Source organism: Mandrillus leucophaeus, unplaced genomic scaffold (assembly GCF_000951045.1).
Source record: "Mandrillus leucophaeus isolate KB7577 unplaced genomic scaffold, Mleu.le_1.0 Scaffold740, whole genome shotgun sequence".
NCBI classification, from domain to species: Eukaryota; Metazoa; Chordata; class Mammalia; order Primates; family Cercopithecidae; genus Mandrillus; species Mandrillus leucophaeus.
The window spans coordinates 543,574-561,924 of record NW_012108031.1 but is presented as its reverse complement, the minus strand read 5'-3'; the positions used below and the strand labels follow the sequence as shown (position 1 = coordinate 561,924).

At 46.4% G+C, this 18,351-nt stretch overlaps 1 protein-coding gene across 2 annotated transcripts in view; it reads left to right on the top strand.

Annotated features, from left to right (window-relative positions):
* The window catches only part of MCC (mutated in colorectal cancers), a 495,753-nt gene extending 479,350 nt beyond the window's left edge, over positions 1-16,403 (top strand). For both annotated transcript variants that reach the window (XM_011966089.1, XM_011966090.1), the window contains 2 exons: positions 13,377-13,499; positions 14,831-16,403. In XM_011966089.1, coding sequence (XP_011821479.1) covers positions 13,377-13,499; positions 14,831-15,011 — 304 coding nt within the window. In that variant the 3' untranslated portion in view covers positions 15,012-16,403. The remainder of the gene's footprint in view (positions 1-13,376; positions 13,500-14,830) is intronic.
* The last annotated feature ends 1,948 nt before the right edge of the window (positions 16,404-18,351 follow it).

Genomic DNA, 18,351 nt, shown 5'->3' with positions numbered 1-18,351 from the left:
CCTAAGTTTTTCAAATTCCCCAAACCTCAGAGGCCTTTGCTGGCACAAGGAAGATGCAGGTTGTGCTGACTAAACATAAAGAGACTTCATTTATTCTGTCAGTCAGGATGGATTTCCAATAATCCACCTTAAGTTGGTTAGCATGGATTTCTAATCAAGACCCAGATGGATGGAGCCAAGCACAAACTTACAGAGGTAAAGGAAAAAGGAAAATAACATAATGATACTGTAAATATAGCTTAGAAACTGGGGTCATCACTTCATGAGGGGTTACAATATACATACACACCTCGGGGCTGCAGTTTGGGTTTCTGTTATGTACTTTGATGAAATGATTCCTGAGGTTTTTATTTGAAAAAATCAAATGGAAACGAACACCTTTTTGGAAGGTATTAAAAACCAGCCGAGCTGATGTTGAGGTCAGCTGGGGGAGTCTTACCAGCATTTTCAGCAGTATTTCTGCCTTGAAAAAAGGAGGCTGCCGGACACCAAAACTGTGGGCGCAGGCATCCAGACTGAAAAGATCCGGCGCAGGCATCCAGACTGAAAAGATCAGGTGTCGCTAAGGGAGGAGGAAGAGGCTAAGCCACGGGCTGTCCTTAAGGAGAAGCAGCCATCCCGGGGAAGGTGCCCTGTGACACTTCAGTCACTGGTTCTGGGTCATGACACTGTCCCCAACCCAACCTCCCCTTACCTGGCCAGCCCTTGTCACCCAACTCTGGCCCTCTCAGTGTGTCTTCTCCTAACTTTCTTCTGTTTGGAACAAAACCAGGGCTCCATGCCACCCCACCTTTACTGTATGTATAGCTTCCATCTGGTCTGATTTCGTTCCCCCGACTTCGGTGAACATTGATTGCAGTTTGTTGGCTCTGGTATTGCCATAAAACCCCATCTGGATGACCAGGTTTCCAGTCTGGCACAGGAGATGTTTTCTTACCAGGGTATCTTGTTTTCACTCTTGTCCGTTCAGCCTGTGTGCTGTAAAAGCCTTCTTCTCCTCAGATCTGCCTCTCAGCCTTGGTCCTAGTAAAATTTGACTGATCTTTCCGCCAAGGAAGTGATCTATAAAAAGGCAGCTAAATAAGGGAATCTTCAGAAATGACTTTTTTGTACTCACATGGTGCTTGTGCAGCCTGCCCTCGGGGCCCGAGCACAGCTGAGAGGAGCAGACTAGTTCATCTCCGTCATATTCTTGGGAGGCAGCCGGGAGCAGGTGCTGCTCTTCATGTGATCCCGGGGTGGGGACTGGGACAGCAAGGCTGAGGGATCTCTCAAGGTCACACAGTGAGGCGGTGGGGAAGTCTGCATGTTTCTACATTCTCTGTGGGGACCCCTTGCACCCCACATGTGCTGGCAGTGTTGGGCTTGCTTGCAGATAAGTGAGCTGAGCCCACTCGTTTATCCGAAGACTCTACCTGCTGTGTGGCTGATGTGGGCAGTGAGAAACCTCTGTGCCTCCAGTAAAGAGCCACGTCTTAGTCTGTCAGTGCGGAATGCAGATGAGGTGCCACGGCAGGAGGCGGACTTCCTTAAACACACAGAGCTGTGAAGCAATGGCATATGTTAGCCTAAGTCATGCGGCTAAAACGGTAAGGATCTGAGCCGGGTGCTGTGCATACACCTGGAGTTCCAGCTACTGGCGAGGCCGAGGCAGGAGCATCCCTTGAGGCCAGTTCAAATCCAGCCTGGGTAACATAGTGAGACCCCGTCTTTAAAAAATAAATAAGTAAAATATATGTTTAAAGTAAGGATCAGTGCTTCCTCAGTGCTGGGAGGCAGGAAGTAGGTGTGCCGCTCTTCACCATGGTACATCGCCTGTGCCATGGCGAGGAGCAGCGCCTGGTGCTGCCTCACAGGCATTCGCCTTTCACTGTACCTGGGAGCAGGGTGGGGCGAGCCCCACACACGGCCTGCAGGAGTCGGCGCCCTGCCCTCCAGGAGGCTGCAGTTATGTAGTCACAGACCCTCCAGGGGCTGCGCCCAGCCCTCCAGGGAACTGGGATATGCCACCTGTGTCTGCAAGTTTGCCAGATGGTTCTGTAAAATGCCACGTTAAGGCAATCGACAAATCACAGTGGCCGTTCTGTCCAGGGACAGGATGTCCCTGACCCATCCACCAGAGGAGGGCTTCCTTTCCTCTCTCTGCTGAATAGCAAGCAGGCAAGCTGCCGCTGCTGGAAGACAGAGCTGTGTGCCAGAGCCTGTAAGGATACATCCAGTGGCAGGAGGGCCCTGTCTGGTCATTGTAATCACAAGAGACCAGATCTGTGGAAGTGGCCACAGAGGAAGGGGCGGACACGGGAGGCAGCGTCCCAGGGTTCACAGAGACAGAGCGGGAACTTCCCCCACCGTCCTTGGCCATGGACAGCCACTGTGCAGGTCACTCGGATGGGGAAACTCCTGGTGGGAGACTTGAAACACCTACCAGCAAGGGAGGCTCAGAAGCTGAGAAAAGAAAGAAGGCCAAGCACATCAAGATGGGGGCGGGTTAAGAAGAGGAGAGGCAGGAAGTGAAGACAAGTGGCTGTGCAAGCAGCAGAACTATCAAGGAGCTTTTTAAAGAAGGCACAGCTTGGCGCAGTGGCACATGCCTATAGTCCCGCTATTTGGGAGACTAAGGCAGGAGGATTGTTCCAGCCTGGGCAGCACAGTGAGACCCTACCTCTTCCGAAAAGGAGGAGGAGGAGTCACCAGAGCAGGCTCATGTGCTGCTAAGAATAATCCAATACAAGGAGAGAAATCTTTCAGGGTCCAAGAGTAACCTTACAGGATGAGAATCTGATGGTTACCCTGTAATCGTTTTCTGTCGTTGTGTAACAAATCATCATAAATGTGGCTTAAAACAGCACCCGTTATCAGCTCACAGATTCCGTGCGTCAGCAGTCTGGATGCAGCATGACTGGCTTCTCCACCTGGCGTCTTGCAGGGCTGCAAGTGAAGTGTCATGTGGGGCTGTGCTCTCTCCAGAGGCTCTGGAGAGGCCTCTGCTCCTGCTGCTGCTGATTGGGGTGGAATTCAGGTCCCTGGGGCTGCAGGGCTGGGTCCCATTTTCTCACTGGCTCTTGGCCTGGGGACTGTCAGCTCCTAGAGCCCTCACACTCCTTTGGCGTGGCCCCTCCATCTGCAAAGCCAGCAGCGAGAACCTCCCTCGGACAAATCCCTCCCATGCTCCAACTCTTTCCAGGAAGAGCCCAGACTCTTTTAGCGGCTCACCTAATTAGGTCAGGTCCACTCAGAAAAAAACCTCCTTATCTTAAGGTTAGCTGGGGGACCTTAATTACATCTGGAAAATTCCTTCACAGCAGCAACTAGCTTAGGGTTTGATGAAATAACTAGGGGACGTGTGTGTACACTAGAAGGCAGATATCTTGGGGCCATTTTAGTATTCTGCCTATGGTACCCAATTACTGACAACCTCCCGTGGCCCTGAGTGTGTCCAAGCTCCTTGGTCAGTTGTGTGATCTCGCCTGGGCTGTTTCCACGCTCACCCCCTACCCATGCCTCCGCCTACCCACACCCGCCTACCTACACTGCCGCGGGACTGCTCTTCCTCCTCTGCGCCTCTGGGGCTTCACTTTTGCAGCTGCTTTTACCCTGGCCCCACCCAACCGCATTCCCCAAACATTCACATCAGCGTGACTTCAACCTATCTGTAAAATGGATCCGGATGGTCCCTCCCTCCACCTCCCAGCAGAAATGACACCGTCTCCCACTTCTTTTTTGGTTCCAATGCACCATGAATTTCCTTCTCTCATAGAACACTTCATTGCTCATTTCTTAGTGTGCCTGGTTCTACCCCCAACTCCCTCCTTGCCTCTCAGTCCCCCCACAGAAAGAGAGTCCTTTTAGGGCCAGGAGTCATGGCTTACTCAGCCAAGTATATGACTCCAACTCTGATGTCTTCAGCTTTTCCCTCTAAATGGTCCCTAACTTATCTCAACCTCACGCCCACTAGACATCTCCACCCAAATATGCTGGAGCCTCAAAACAGCACATCCAAAACAATTCTGTTTCTTCCTGCCCTTTGAATAATTCCTATTTATGTTAAAAATCCCCTTCTCCTAATGATCCAGGATTATAACTTGTAAGTCTCCCCTCCCTACCTCTTGTCAGCAGGTCATATTTCCTTAAAATCCCTTCCATTCCTTTCCATTGCACTGACCCTCAGAACTCCAGAGTAGTGTCCTGATAGGCCATTCTGCAGTTCGATTCTGCCGCCAGAATAGCTTAAAACATACTTCGGATTAGGGTGCTCTGCATAAACACCTTCAGTGCCTTGGCACTCAAGATTGTCCGTAGGTCCCTAACTTAACTTCCTAGCCCATATTTCAAATGTTTCCCCCATGCTTGATCTGTAGTCCAGCCCCTCTGGACAATTCATCTTTTCCAAGAGCACACCCTTTGCTTTCTCCCTCATTCTCCCTCATCGTTTCCAATCAGAATGCTCACCTTCCTGAAGCTTCCTTCAGTCACCTCCACCACGTATCTTCTTTCTATTCTCTGAGTCTTCTGTGGTACTTTTTTGAGACAGGGTCTCACTCTGTCATCCAGGCTGGAGTATAGTGGCACAATCACAGCTCTCTGTAGCCTCAACCTACCCAGGCCCAAGCGGTCCTCCCACCTCAGCCTCCCAAGTAGCTGGGACTACAGGCGCACACCACCACGCCTGGCTAATTTTTGTATTTTTAGTAGAGACAGGATTTCACCATGTTGAAATTTCACCATGTTGAGACCAGGCTGGTCTCAAACTCCTAGGCTCAAGTGATCTACCCACCTCAGCCTCGCAGAGTGCTGGGATTACAGGCGTGAGCCACTGTGCCTGGCCCTAACCACTCTACCCGTCAGTGGCCCACAGAGCCCTTGACTGTTAGCAGTGCCTTAGAAAAAGCCAGCAAGACTCCTCAAAGTTCAAATCCATGTCCAAGTTCAAAACCATCCACCCAACTGTAGAAAACTTCCAGACTTGCAGGAACCAACATTTGTCCATGAATGGAAAAAGGATGACACTAGTTGACCCCTATTTCAGCAACTGTGGATGAATACTGTTTTTGAACCACACAAAAAGTGGGATAAAATGAAAAGGGAACTGGGTGGGGTGCTTTTTAAAAGGGAGCCCCCACTGAACAAACAAGCAGCACAATCTTGACTGGTTCATTAGGAGGACCGTTATTGTAAAAGGTGCTGTTTTATTTAAACTTGCACTTGCTGATTCTTCATATTTGGTTGATTTATAAAAGCAATCAAGCAATGGAAGTTGTGCTTAGAATTCCATAAAAGCACGTGGGTCTGCAGGACATTAATGGAATACAAGGCTCCATTAGCATGCAGATAAACTGCTGAGCCCCAGAGCCAAGTGCCTAGAAGCACAGAGGGTGAAGACTGAGGCTCACTCAAGGAACTGAGAGGGTTGTTGCTTGAGTAATTGAGATTTAGTTTACTTTTCTGTCATCCCCCCAACATCCCGAAAGCTCAAAGAGAAGTAGGCCTCGCCTGGGACCTCATAAAGGGAGAGTGGTGGAGAGCTCTGGAACACACAGCAGCCACTGGCAAGGCCTGTGAACACTCCAGGTGGATTTCCTGGACAAGAAACATGTTCGTAGCAAAGTCTGGGCAAAAAAAAGTTAGACTGCTGTTGTCCTTGTGCTGCTCCTCCTGGCAAAACACAGCCACAGACATACCTGCGGAACCTCATTATCTGGGGACACTTGAGACTTAGCTCTGCAGGGCTGGCTGTTAAGCGGAGGTCTTGTTTATCTTGCACTCTGCTGTATTCCCTTTATGAATCGCAGGCTCCTTCAGCAAGATGCGTAAGGGCACAGGCTCTGCAGACAGAATCCCAGGTGGGAGTCCCAGTTCTGCAAGTGACTGGCTGGGGGCAGGTCTCTTAATTAATCTTAAGTTCCTCATCTGTAGGCCAGGTGCGGTGGCTCACGCCTGTAATCCTAGTACTTTGGGAGGCCGAGGCAGGTGGATCACCTGAAATCAGGAATTCAAGACCGGCCTGGCCAACATGGTGGAACCCCGTCTCTTCTAAAAATATGAAAATTAGCTGGGCGTGGTGGCAGGCGCCTATAATCCCAGCTACTCAGGAGGCTGAGGCAGGAGAATCACTTGAACCGTGGGAGCTGGAGGTTGCGGTGAGCCCAAGATCGCACCACTGCACTCCAGACAGTGCGAAAGAGCAAGACTCCATGTCAAAAAAAAAAAAAAAAAGTTCCTCACCCTTAAAAATGAGAATCATGATAGTACTGACTTCAAACGTTATGTGGGAATTAAATGACTATCCTTATAAAGGACTTAGAGACAGCTGTTATCTGCTGCCTGGATTTTCTAAAAAATAAGTAAACATTGTGGTGATTACCATGAAGGAAAGGGGATGATGTGATACAGTCACTGTGGAGATTTTTTTTTTCCCAATAAAGTAACTGTAGTTTGCAATGAATAATATGAAGGAAATGGCGAGGTGTGGGGATGTCATAGCTCTGGGACATGAGTTTAGATGGGTGGTCAGGCTGCAGCTCTCTGGGAGGTGACACTGAAGCTGAGATGAGGAGGAGAGAGGCAGAAGCACATCCGGAAGAGGCCCTGGCTGTGCAGGGGTGTGCTGAGGACCTACAGGATTCCAGCAGGGCAAGGGTGATTCCAGCAGCCCAAAGGGCCAGCAAGCAGCGCTCAGGTCAAGCAGGGCCTTAGGTCCAGGCAAGACCACAGGGTTTATTGTAAGTGTAGGTGAAAGGCACTGAAGGGCAGTAACATGATCAGATCTGTCATGTGAAATGTTACCCAGCATGCTGTGTGAAAACCGGGGCAGAGGGATGCAGGGGCGGAGACAAAGAACCCGGTTAGCAGGCTGTCGTGGTTGTCCAGGTGAGAAGTGATGACCACTTGGCTGGGTGTAGTGACAAATGACAGGATGAGACTTGGTAGATAGGGTTTGTTGTTGAACAGATGTGGCGAATGAGGGGAGGAGGAGTTAAGCCTGACTCCAAGTAACTTAAACCGCCTTTGCAAGAATTTTATCAGTGAGAAAACTCTTGACAGGGAGATCTGAGCCCAATGAGTAACCAGGTGAATGGTGGTGCCATTAGCCTACACAGGAGAGAGAGTGGCTGTTAGAGGTCATTTGGGAAGTAATCCTCTGGACATGTGAAATCACAGATGCCAGTTAAGAGGCCACCAATAGATAAGTCCAGAGATCCAAGAAAAGGCCTGAAGATAACTGTGGAAGTTTTTAGGAAAAGGGAATGGAGGGTGTCCATTAGAGAAAAGGATAAGATAAAATACAGGCCAGGTCCAAGTCCTAAACAATACCCAGTATTTTGGAGTAGAGTATAGAAAGGGAGCAGCCAATGAAGCAGAACGAAATCCAGGCTCTGGAGGCCTTGTGCAAGCCATGAGCAAAGAGGCGGTCAGCCCTGCAGGTGAGGCAGGCAGGTAAGAAAAGGACAGAAGGGACCGGACCACTGGATGCAGCAACGTGGAGATCACTGATGAGCTCAGTGATCCACGTCAGTGGAGATAGAGCCTGACGGGTTAAAAGTAAGTGGAAGGTGAGGACGAGAGAAATCATGTATGCAGACAATTCTCTTAGTGACTAATTCCATGTAATCAGCAATTACTAAGAAATTCCAGGCCTTGTGGCTGCATGGCTGTGACTCCCTGCGGTTTGGTCTGATTACAGCTCCTCTGACAGGTTTCCTGGCTGACTGCGAAGCCACTCACAGCCTCATTGGGACTGGGCTCTTGCCCGATGACTCCTGCAGCTCCTCATTTGGACTCTAATCACAGAGTACCGCTGCTGGCCTTTTTATTTTAAGGAGAATACAACCTCCTTACTGATTGCTCACGAAGCTGTACTGCCAGGTTACCCAGGTACACCAGCAAGCACCACTTCCGAGGCTTGCTTGCTCTGCCCAGCTTACTGGCAAGCCACCTTGGTTTTCGTATTACCTTTAAATTCCCACCACGAGTCTGCCTCTTAATTCCCTGTGTATATTCCACTACCTTGAAACGTATCCCATTATGTTTCAATTAAAAATCCACCAGGTGGGGTTACTCGGGCCTGTAATCTCAGCATTTTGGGAGGGCAAGGTGGGAGGACCACTAGAGCCCAGTAGTTTGCAACCAGCCTGGGCAATATAGTAAGACCCTGTCTCTACAAAAAAAAAAAAAAGTTTTAAAAATTAGCCCAGCATGGTGGCGCACACCTGTAGTCCCAGCCACTCAGGAGGCTGAGGTGAGGGGATTGCTTGAGCCCGGGAGGTCAAGGCTGCAGTGCGCTGTGATTTGTGCCACTGCACTCCAGCCTGGATGACAGATCAAGAACCTGTCTCTTAAAAATAAATAAAAATAAAAAGTCCCACCCTGGCTCTGTCATTAGATTCATATAACCTTTTGTGACCAGGAATAAGAAGCCCAAAAACTGAAGTGGGAAGACATGGAATTGAAATCCATGTGTGTACTGAGGGACTTGGGTTGTCACAGTCATTACAATCCACCATTGTTTTTGCTTGATGGTATGGGGTATATTTGTGAGTGCTGATACTACTGGGAATAAAAAAGGAATGGATTATGCATTTCTGGCCATTCCAGGAAACATTGTATGAATACATTACTATTGAAGATGCATATGGAATGTGTAGTGTTTAATTTTTGCTTTCTCCTCTGTGAAGCCAAGAGCGAGCTGCTTTTGGCCTATCTCATGTACCTAAACCATGTAAAATCTTTACTAAAGGCCAAGCAAATTTAAATTAGAAGTAGAAAGGAACAAGAATGCTTGAGGTTTCAATGTGACTTGAATTAGTAAGCTGTGTTTCTTTGCATTTTCCAAGTCATCCTTTGAAACTCTGAGGAAAACTGTAAACTTGATAAAGTGAGCCCCATGCTTGCAATTTTGCACATAAATTCAGAAAGTCAGTTCCAGGAGTAACTGAAGCTCATCCTCAGGTCCAGGTGAGGAATTCTTCTGCCTTACGCCCGTCCCTCAAGTTTGCCTGATAACAAGAGTCAGCTGGGGCACTTGTTAAACTGCAGTTCCTGGGTCTCAACCCAAACCTACTGAGTCAGAAGCCAGGGAAAATATCTGGTAATATTGTTACTAGAAAATACTACCGATTCAGACCCCAAGAGAGGGTTCTTGGATCTTGTGCAAGAAAGAATTCAGGGCAAGTCCATCAAGTAAAATGAAAGCAAGTTTATTAGGAAAGTAGAGGAATAAAAGAATGGCTACTCCATAGAGCAGCCTCGGGGGCTGCTGGTTGCCCGTTTTTATGGTTATTTTTTGATGATATGCTAAACAAGGGGTGGATTATTCATACCCTTTTTAGACCTTATAGGATAACTTCCTGACGTTACCATGGCATTTGTAAACTGTTGTGGCGCTGATGAGAGTGCAGCAGTGAGGAAGACCAGAGGTTACTCTCTTGACCATCTTGGGTTTGCTGTTTTGGCTGGCTTCTTTACTGCAATGTTTTTATCAGCAAGGTCTTTATGACCTGTATTTCGGGCTGACCTCCTATCTCATCCTGTGACTTAGAATGCCTTCACCACCTGCGAATGCAGCCCAGTAGGCCTCAGCCTCATTTTTACCTAGCTCCTATTTAAGATGGAGTCACTCTGGTTCACATGCCTCTGACAACATTAAACAATTGCTCTAGAGCAGCACTGTCCACTAGTGATGTAATATGAGCCACAAATGCAAGGCATGTATATAATTTTAAATTTTCTAGTAGCCCCATGAAAAAAGTACAGAGACACACATGAAATTAATTTTAATAACACATAACCCAGTATGTCCAAAATATCTCAACATGTAATCGGTATTTTTTTATTTTTAATTTTTTCGAGACAAAATTTTGCTCTTGTCACCCAGGTTGGAGTGCAATGGTGCGATCTCGGCTCATCACAACCTCCGCCTCCCAGGTTCAAGCGATTCTCCTGCCTCAGTCTCCCAAGTAGCTGGGATTACAGGCATGCACCACCACACCCGGTTAATTTTGTATTTAGTAGAGACGGGGTTTGTCCATGTTCGTCAGGCTGGTCTTGAACTCCCGACATTAGGTGATCTGCCAGCCCCGGCCTCCCAAAGTGCTGGGATTACAGGAGTAAGCCACCGTGCCTGGCCCCTGTAATCAGTATTTTTTAAACTAAACAGATATTTTACATTTTTTTGTGTGTTGTCTTCAAATTCCATTGTGCATTTTACACCTACAGCACATCTCAGTTTGGACCAGACATATTTCAAGAGCTCAGCCAGCCACCTGCATGGCTAGTGGCTCCTATGCTGAACACAGGTCTAGAGCAGCTGTTACTTGGCAGTGATTTAGCGTTTCTTTGGGTCCTGATGAGTGATGCTGAAGTCGCGGCTCTTATACTGCAGGTGTCTGCCTCACTCAAATGAAAACAGATAAACTAACCCAAATTTTAGGCTTAAGTCTGCAGTTTGGCCTTGTCTTTGCATCTTTAAATAAATGAGCATCATAGTTCTTTCCTGGGGTTTCTCCCAGCGGTTCACTCCCATTCCCTTCTAAAGGTCAGGCAGTTCTGAGCTCCCAGCAATGGCTACTCCCCACCCCTGCCACAACCCTAAGCTGGGGTTGGCCTGGGTCTGAGAGAGCCTCTCCTTACCTTCTGGGGTTCTGTCCTCCTTTGGAGCCTGCCAGATCCGGAAAGCTCCCTCTGGTCCCCTGAGGGCCTGCGTGCTGGGGAAGGAAGCCTTTTGTCTTGTGGAAGGGCTGGGATTTCCACAGTCTCCCTGTTGGCTGAGTGTGGATAGGACTGGGGGAGGCAGGGGATTTGACTGCTCTAGGTAGCATCCCAGAGTTTTTTGTTGTGAATTTCTTACTGAGTTTGTGGTTACATTTTTAACTCTCTCCAGTTTTTTTTTCCTTTTACACTATTAATCAACATTAGAATGAAAGATAAAGGGTTCTAAATGGTAATAAAATATAGGGCAAGAAACCCTTCCCTGCTCTTTTTAGCTGGAGGGAAGCAGGAGTCCCTGGCTTCCCTCTGCTGGAGGAGGGCTGCTGGGAAGGCTGAGGAGGTGCTACGGGGGCGGGTGGGGAGGAAGGGAGCTCCCCTCCTGCAACACCATCCTCACTGCTGGTAGGAAATGCAGCCAGATCTGAGATGTCCTGGAGGCTGCTAGGGCCCAGGAGAAACACACGCTCCTTCCGGCTTAGCCTCTCGGGTAGGAGGACTTACTGAAAAATGAGTTCTGGGCTGACGGCTGGTTGCTAGACTTTCGTTAAAGATCCTGCCTCTTCCATCCTTTCTCCCAAAAGCAGGCCTGGATTTTATGTTGTAATTCCTTTCTTCATTGATCAGTTTGGAGACCTTGACTTACCTTTGTCGTAGCTAAAGCCAGAAATGTACAAGATTAGATATATGAAGAGCCAGGAAAGGAGAACCAGGGTCTGAACCATTTGGGCACCAGAAAGGAGCCTTCTCACCTGAGGTCACATTCCCATGCCATTCTTATACGACCCTAACTCGCACTTTACACAAAACATACAAAACTGTAAAAATATCTGGCGATGCAAAAGTGAGTGAAGTAGAAAATGAAAGCCTCCCGTCAACCCCCTTCATGAGTTAAGCATTGTTGAGTTTGTGTTTCACCTTCTAGTCTCTTACTACAGTGTCAGATATTCACACTCAGCTTTTCAGTTTTTACAAAAATGGCATCTTTACAACTCACCCTTTTTGCTTAATGTATCAGATATCCTTCCAAGGCAATGCATGACCATCTGGTTTTGAGATGGTCTCACTCTGTCGCCCAGGCTGGAGTGTAGTGGCAGGATCATGGCTCCCTGCAGTCTTGACCTTCTGGGCTCAAGCGATCCTTCCACCTTAGCCTCCTGAGTAGCTTGGACTACAGGCATGACCCACCATATCTGGCTAGTTTTATATTTTTTGTAGAGATGGGGTTTCACCATGTTGCCCAGGCTGGTCTTGAATTTCTGAGCTCAAGTAATCGACACTTCTCAGCCTCCCAAAGTGCTGAGATTACAAGCATGAGTCACTGCCCCCAGCCCTCCATCTGCATTTTAAAAATATTTTTCAAGCAGAGCATTTCAGTAGCATGGGTAGGCTGTGATTAACCAGTTCCCTGGTTGTCTCCCTTTATTAGGCATTATTGTAACCAGTGCCTCAGTGAATCCAACTATAAGTGATGTATCTTTAGGAACTGTGCTCCTGATAATCACTGTAAAATCAATTCCTAGAAGTCAAGTTGCTTAGTCAAGGGGCATGTTCATTATTTTGCTAGATCCTACCCAATTGTCTTATAAATTAATCATGCAAATTTACATTCTACATACAGTGAGTCCTTTTTAGAGGAATTCCTTCCCTAAATCCTGGTTTCTTAATATGTCCCAAAGAATCAAATACATTACCTTCAGTGAGTTGTTCTAAAGCTGTTTTAACAGTCACTAGAAGCTGTCACCCAGGCATGGTGCTCAGCGCTGGGAGTTCATTGGGGAACCAAACCAAGTAAGGTCCTTGCTACTCTGGAACCAGACATGAGCACGGGGGAGCCTGATGGCTCCAGCACATAATACACTGACATAGTGCTGAGTGTGATATTAAGTGGAGGAACACTGTGCATGTGATAGAGGGATCTTGGAATCACAGTCGTCAGGAAGGCAGTGATTAGTGTTTCCCTGCTGGGTCTCATGGGAATTAGAGGAAGGCAATGAGCTGACTGGACACTGGAAACCTCCCTGAACTGACTCTAAGTCAATTAGCTTGGGTTACCTTACCAAAGTGGTAGAGAGTCCATAGAACTTGAAGCTGCTTTGCCTATGGAGGGCAGGTAGTCAAAAATGCAAATGTAATTTCATGGGAAATAAGGACCCTTACAATGAGAAGAGTATCGTATCTATTCCCTCTACCAATTTTTGTTTTTGGCAAGGTGTGATCATGTTGGTCTCAATGAGTGGGGACCTGTTGAAGGTAGGTTGCTGAATCTGAGTGGTTCAGGAGATACTTAGGACACTTGAAAAAGAAAGGGATGGAGACTGAGATGGGGGTTTGTAGTCAGGCTGCACTCATTGCTGAGGATCTGGTATGCCAGCAGTAGAAAGAAACTTCTAGATTAGCTAAAAGACTAGAAACAGAAATTCCTGTCTTGTTTCTTTGACACATGAAGATCTTTAAAAAGCCCTTACCATTGAAGAAATGGGTTAAATCTGCATTTGAGAAGGAATTCATTCAGGTGACAGCAGCGCTGCTGGGCCCTTTAGTATCTTTTCTCTCCCTTGCTTTTAGGCTTTGCAAACTAAACCTTCCTCTTCCTGTCACCACTTCCCAGGTAGTGGGCAACTCCAGCATCATCTCAAACTATTCCTGGCATATTTTGTCTCTCCTTGATACAGAGAAAAGAAGTTAAAGGCCAGAGTTCAAGAGCTGGTGAGTGCCTTGGAGAGACTCACCAAGAGCAGTGAAATCCGACATCAGCAATCCGCAGAGTTCGTGAATGATCTAAAGCGAGCCAACAGGTAAAAATCTCCCTATACCCAGCCCCCACCGCCCTCCACCGGTGGAACTTGGACTGACACCCCGCATGTAGACAGCACCAGGGATGGACATTTCCCTAACTCTTGAGAACTAACTCTAGAGAGTGGGTGAGTCCCTACCTGGTGCTCTAAGAACCTGGTCTTCCTTAGAGCGACATCTCCCAAGATGTTCATGGAAACTAAGAAATGCTCAGTAACAACATCCTCTGGCCAAATGTAGCACACTGTGGTATGTGCCTCCTGATATTATGTATCTTAAGGGTTCTGAGAAGTCATAGAATAAAAAATCTGTTTAAGCAGTATTTTCCAAACAAAATTGGCTATGGAATTTATTTGAGCAACACAATCTCCACTGGAATACTTTAGGAAATACTGCTCTAAGACTGGGCTCAGGACTCTTCTCTATAAAAAACGGAGGACCTCAAAGAGCTTTTGTTCCTGTAAGTTGTATTTATTGGTACTTCTCATTGTTAGAAACTAAAACCAAGATAAATTCTTTAAAGTTTTTATTTCATTTACAAAAAAAAAAATGGCATTTTTATGAAAAACTATTTTCCAAGAAATAATTAGAAAGTGGCACTGGTCTTACAATTCTGCAAATCTTTAACGTCTGGCTTAATAGAAGACAGCTGGGTTCTGACGGTTGCTTCTGCAGTCAATGTTCTGTGGATGTCTATTGAGAACACCTGGCATCATCCAGCTCTATAGTTGGAAATAAAAGCTCAAGACCTCACAGACCTCCTGAATGGGTTTTACAAGTCCCTGGGGTGAGTCCTCAAACTGCCTGGCAGAACAGCTATAAGAGTAATGACTGTACATGGACTGGACCCACCAGGCTCTGGTGGGGGCAGTTCAAAAGCCTAATGTTTGGCTTTGCAGCATTGGCTTATGGCCTAATTTAATACTCTGAGTCCCACCAGCCCAAAGCACAAAGGGAAGCTGAACAAGAACAGTCTCTCTGCTGTCATCCCAGGTATGGTCACTGATTGCAGTGCCTCAGGAATACACTCCTGTAAGGGTATATGTTGCAAGCAACTATGGAGGAACAAATAGGCCCACTATTGGTATTCATCCATTTTGGACTTGGCCAAATTGGATTGTTGGTTTGACTCTTAGAACCCCTTCTAATATGTGAGAGTGACCAGCATCTAGCAATCCAGCTGGTTTCATCAGGGTTAAGCCAGTAGGTGACTGGCCATTGAGTGTTGACATCCTGATGCTGTCCCTCCTCTCACCACTAGATTTCAGATTCTTACCGAAGAGGCTGAGTGATCTATGAATCTTCATACTAATTTCCCTTCATTCCCACCTAGCAACCTGGTGGCTGCCTATGAGAAAGCAAAGAAGAAGCATCAAAACAAACTGAAGAAGTTAGAGTCGCAGATGATGGCCATGGTGGAGAGACATGAGACCCAAGTGAGGATGCTCAAGCAAAGAATAGCTCTGCTGGAGGAGGAGAACTCCAGGCCACACACCAATGAAACTTCGCTTTAATCAGCCCTCACGCACCCAACTTCTGCCGTGGGAAGTAAACTGCAGCAGGCCACTGAGGACAGAAGGGCCCATGTACTTGTTGGGAGGAGGAGGAAAGGGAAGGCTGGCAGGTAGGTTGGCACTTGGACAACGGAGTGCCGCAACTCAGCCCTTGGGGTGGACTGACCATGGTGACACAGTGGACTGTATCCAGAGGTGCCCACTCTTGCCTCCCTGGCCCACAACAGCATGTCAACACATGTTCTGTGCCTGCTCAGCAGAACCTTGTTTCTGCTTTCAGCATTCACTCTCTCTTTCCTCTTCTGGTCTGGCGGCTGTGCATCAGTGGGATCCTAGGCATTTGTTTCTGTAAGATTTTCCATTCTGTCCTCTTTTTGGTAGATGGTGGGCTCTTCTAGGATCTCCAGTTTCTCCTCTTTCCTCCTGCTTCATGGGAAAACAGACGTGTGTGTGCCTCCAGCATTTAAAAGGACTGCTGATTTGTTTACTGCAGCAAGGCTTTGGTTTTCAAGTCCCAGGTCTCAACTTTAAGATAGAGGCGGTCATAAGAGGTGTTCTCTGGGAGTTACAGGTCATGGGAAGAGGGTAGACAGGTGTTACTTACAGTCCCAGATACACTAAAGTTACAGACCACCACCAGGACTGTGCCTGAACAATTTTGTATTAAGAGAATAAAAACTTCCTTCAACCTTCATTTTGGAGGCAGGGCCAAGGAAGGGAGCATTCTCTTGATTCTGGGATTTCTCCCTCTCAGTGGAGCCTTATTAATATCCAAGACTTCGAGTTGAGAATCTTTTTGATACCTATAGTGGAACTAAAATTTTATCAGGGGTTTCTTCAAGAGCAGAGAAACATTAGCACTTCCTGCCCCAGGGCCCTACATAATTGCCGTTCTGCTGAATCAGATCTCTTCCACATGGGTACATTTGTAGCTCTGGATCTGTCTCTACCTAAGGACAAGACATTGAGATACTGAACATTTTGCAAAACTGATCACGCCTACTTAAGAGTGTGCATAACCCCCAGTTCAAGACTTAGCTCCTGTTGTCATGATGGGGACAGGGTGAAGGAATGGTTGTTAAGGCTTCTTTTCTGCCCCCAGATACATGGTGATGGTTAGCATATGGTGCTTAAAAGGTTAAAGTTCAAGCAAAGTGCTCACAGGGCTAGGCAGGACCAAAGTACCTGAATTCTTTCAGGAAGGTCTTCCATCTTAAAACAACTTCATTATTCTTTTTCAGTTTTACCCCATCTCTGTTCTACACTGATACACTTGAAGGACCATTTACTGTTTTTTTTCTGTAGCACCAGAGAATCCATCCGAAGTTCCCTATGAAAAACATGTTCCAGTGCCACAGCTGACTACAAATTAAACTTGATGAGGTTTCTGCAGTAGAGTCTGTGTCCTTGAGCTATGGGTGGGTCTATTTTCAGAGCATGATACAAATTCCACAGCCTTCTGTTCAATGGAGGATACTCCAGCCACCAATTCAGAGGGTAGACAGTTCTATCCGAAAAGCAACCACTGAGAGGCCAGCAGTGGGGCTGCCCATCTCCAAAACAAAACAAAAAATCAACTGGTTTGAGTCTAGAAGGACCGGCTGTGGGGTGCTTTGATCACTATGAAAATGCCCACTGGTTTCTATCCATCATATGGTCAAAGTTAGTTCCTGTTTTTTTTTTTTTTTTTGAGATGGAGTTTCACTCTTGTTACCCAGGCTGGAGTGCAATGGCGTGATCTTGGCTCACTGCAACCTCTGCCTCCCGGGTTCAAGCGATTGTCCTGCGTCAGCCTCCTGAGTAGCTGTAATTACAGGTGCCCACCACCACACCCAGCTAATTTTTGGTATTTTTAACAGACCATTTCACCATGTTGGTGAGGCTGGTCTCGAACTCCTAACCGCCGGTGATCCACCCACTTCCACCTCCCAAAGTGCTGGGATTACAGGCATGAGCCACTGTGCCTGGCCATTCCTGTGATTTTTTTAAAAATTAATTTTTACTTGTCGTATAAAGTTGCATTTTGTCATGAGGAAAATATTTTGGCTAAAGCCAAAAAAAGAAAAAAAAAATCAGTTTTCACTTTTCCAGCTTGCCTAGGGAAACATCCTCCCTTGAGCAAAGTGGGATGTGCATGGCTCTTTTGTGATTAAGCAGGCATCAAACGGACAGTTTTCATTTTCAATGACACAGAAACATGTGGCTGAAGCAGGAATAAAATCTTGCCTACTGACTTCTGTCTCCATTCTTGCTCCAGGTAAAATCAGAGAACCTCCCCTTCTTGGCCCTTTAATTCACCCAGGCAAAGGCAGCTTCAGCTCCTCTGTTAAAGGCCCCAGTTTTATTCATTCTACCTGACCTTAGTTTAATACTTTCAAATATGTGATGATTTGGGTAAAAACTATTTTGCAGGCAAAAGTGTTACTTTTATAAATATATATAATAAAAAAGCTATAAAAGTTCTTCCTTTCCTTGTATTTTTCAAATACTCTCCAAGACACAATCCTTGAAGCTGAACTGGCTGGCACTTGATTATGCTAATTGTGGGAGCTACTGAACTATACTGATTAAGTTAAATGCTTGCAGGTGCCTAGGTAATTTTCCTTTGTGTATAACCTGGCTCTACCTGAATTTTTCTCTTAAAATCTCCATTGAGGGTAAACAATGATCTTGATTCTAATTTATATGAGTTTAAAAACCTTTGGATTTCGTATTTTGAATTGTTCTCCCTAGTTTCCTCAATGGTTACCCCCCTTTTTAGTCAGTAACCATCTCTGTTCAGAATTCAGTCTTTGGCTTTTGAAGAAATGGGCACGGGGCAAAAGGACCCATTTCACAGTTCCCTTGGAATATATTTCTCATTGTTGGACTGAGGCAAACAAAACCAACTGTGCAAATCACAAGCAAAAGAGACTTCTGTCCATAGATGGAGTGCCATCAGTATGAGCTTACCAGCTACAAAACCTGTCATAGACTGGGGAACAGCAGGATTCCTTATTGAAACTTAGTTTTCTGAAGTTAGTTAATATCCATGCTGCCTGAAACAAATGTTATGTTTAGCACTTTTAAAATTAACTGCTTAATTCTCCTTTCAGATGCATGCACTAAGTCTTCTCTGAGCCTGCAGCAGTATTTTAAGAGGGACAGGATTCTAAGTCACTGCCTTGACATTCTACTCCAAAAGGCAGTCCAAATTAGAGCCCACAGGCTTTTTCTTAAAAGCTGTTTGTTAGGAAGTAGTAAGAAATTTACCACTATAAGGAAAACATGAAACTATCTGAAAGTCTTCTGGTTCCTAACTGGATACAGATTAGATTATTTTAAATGAAAAAAAAAAAAA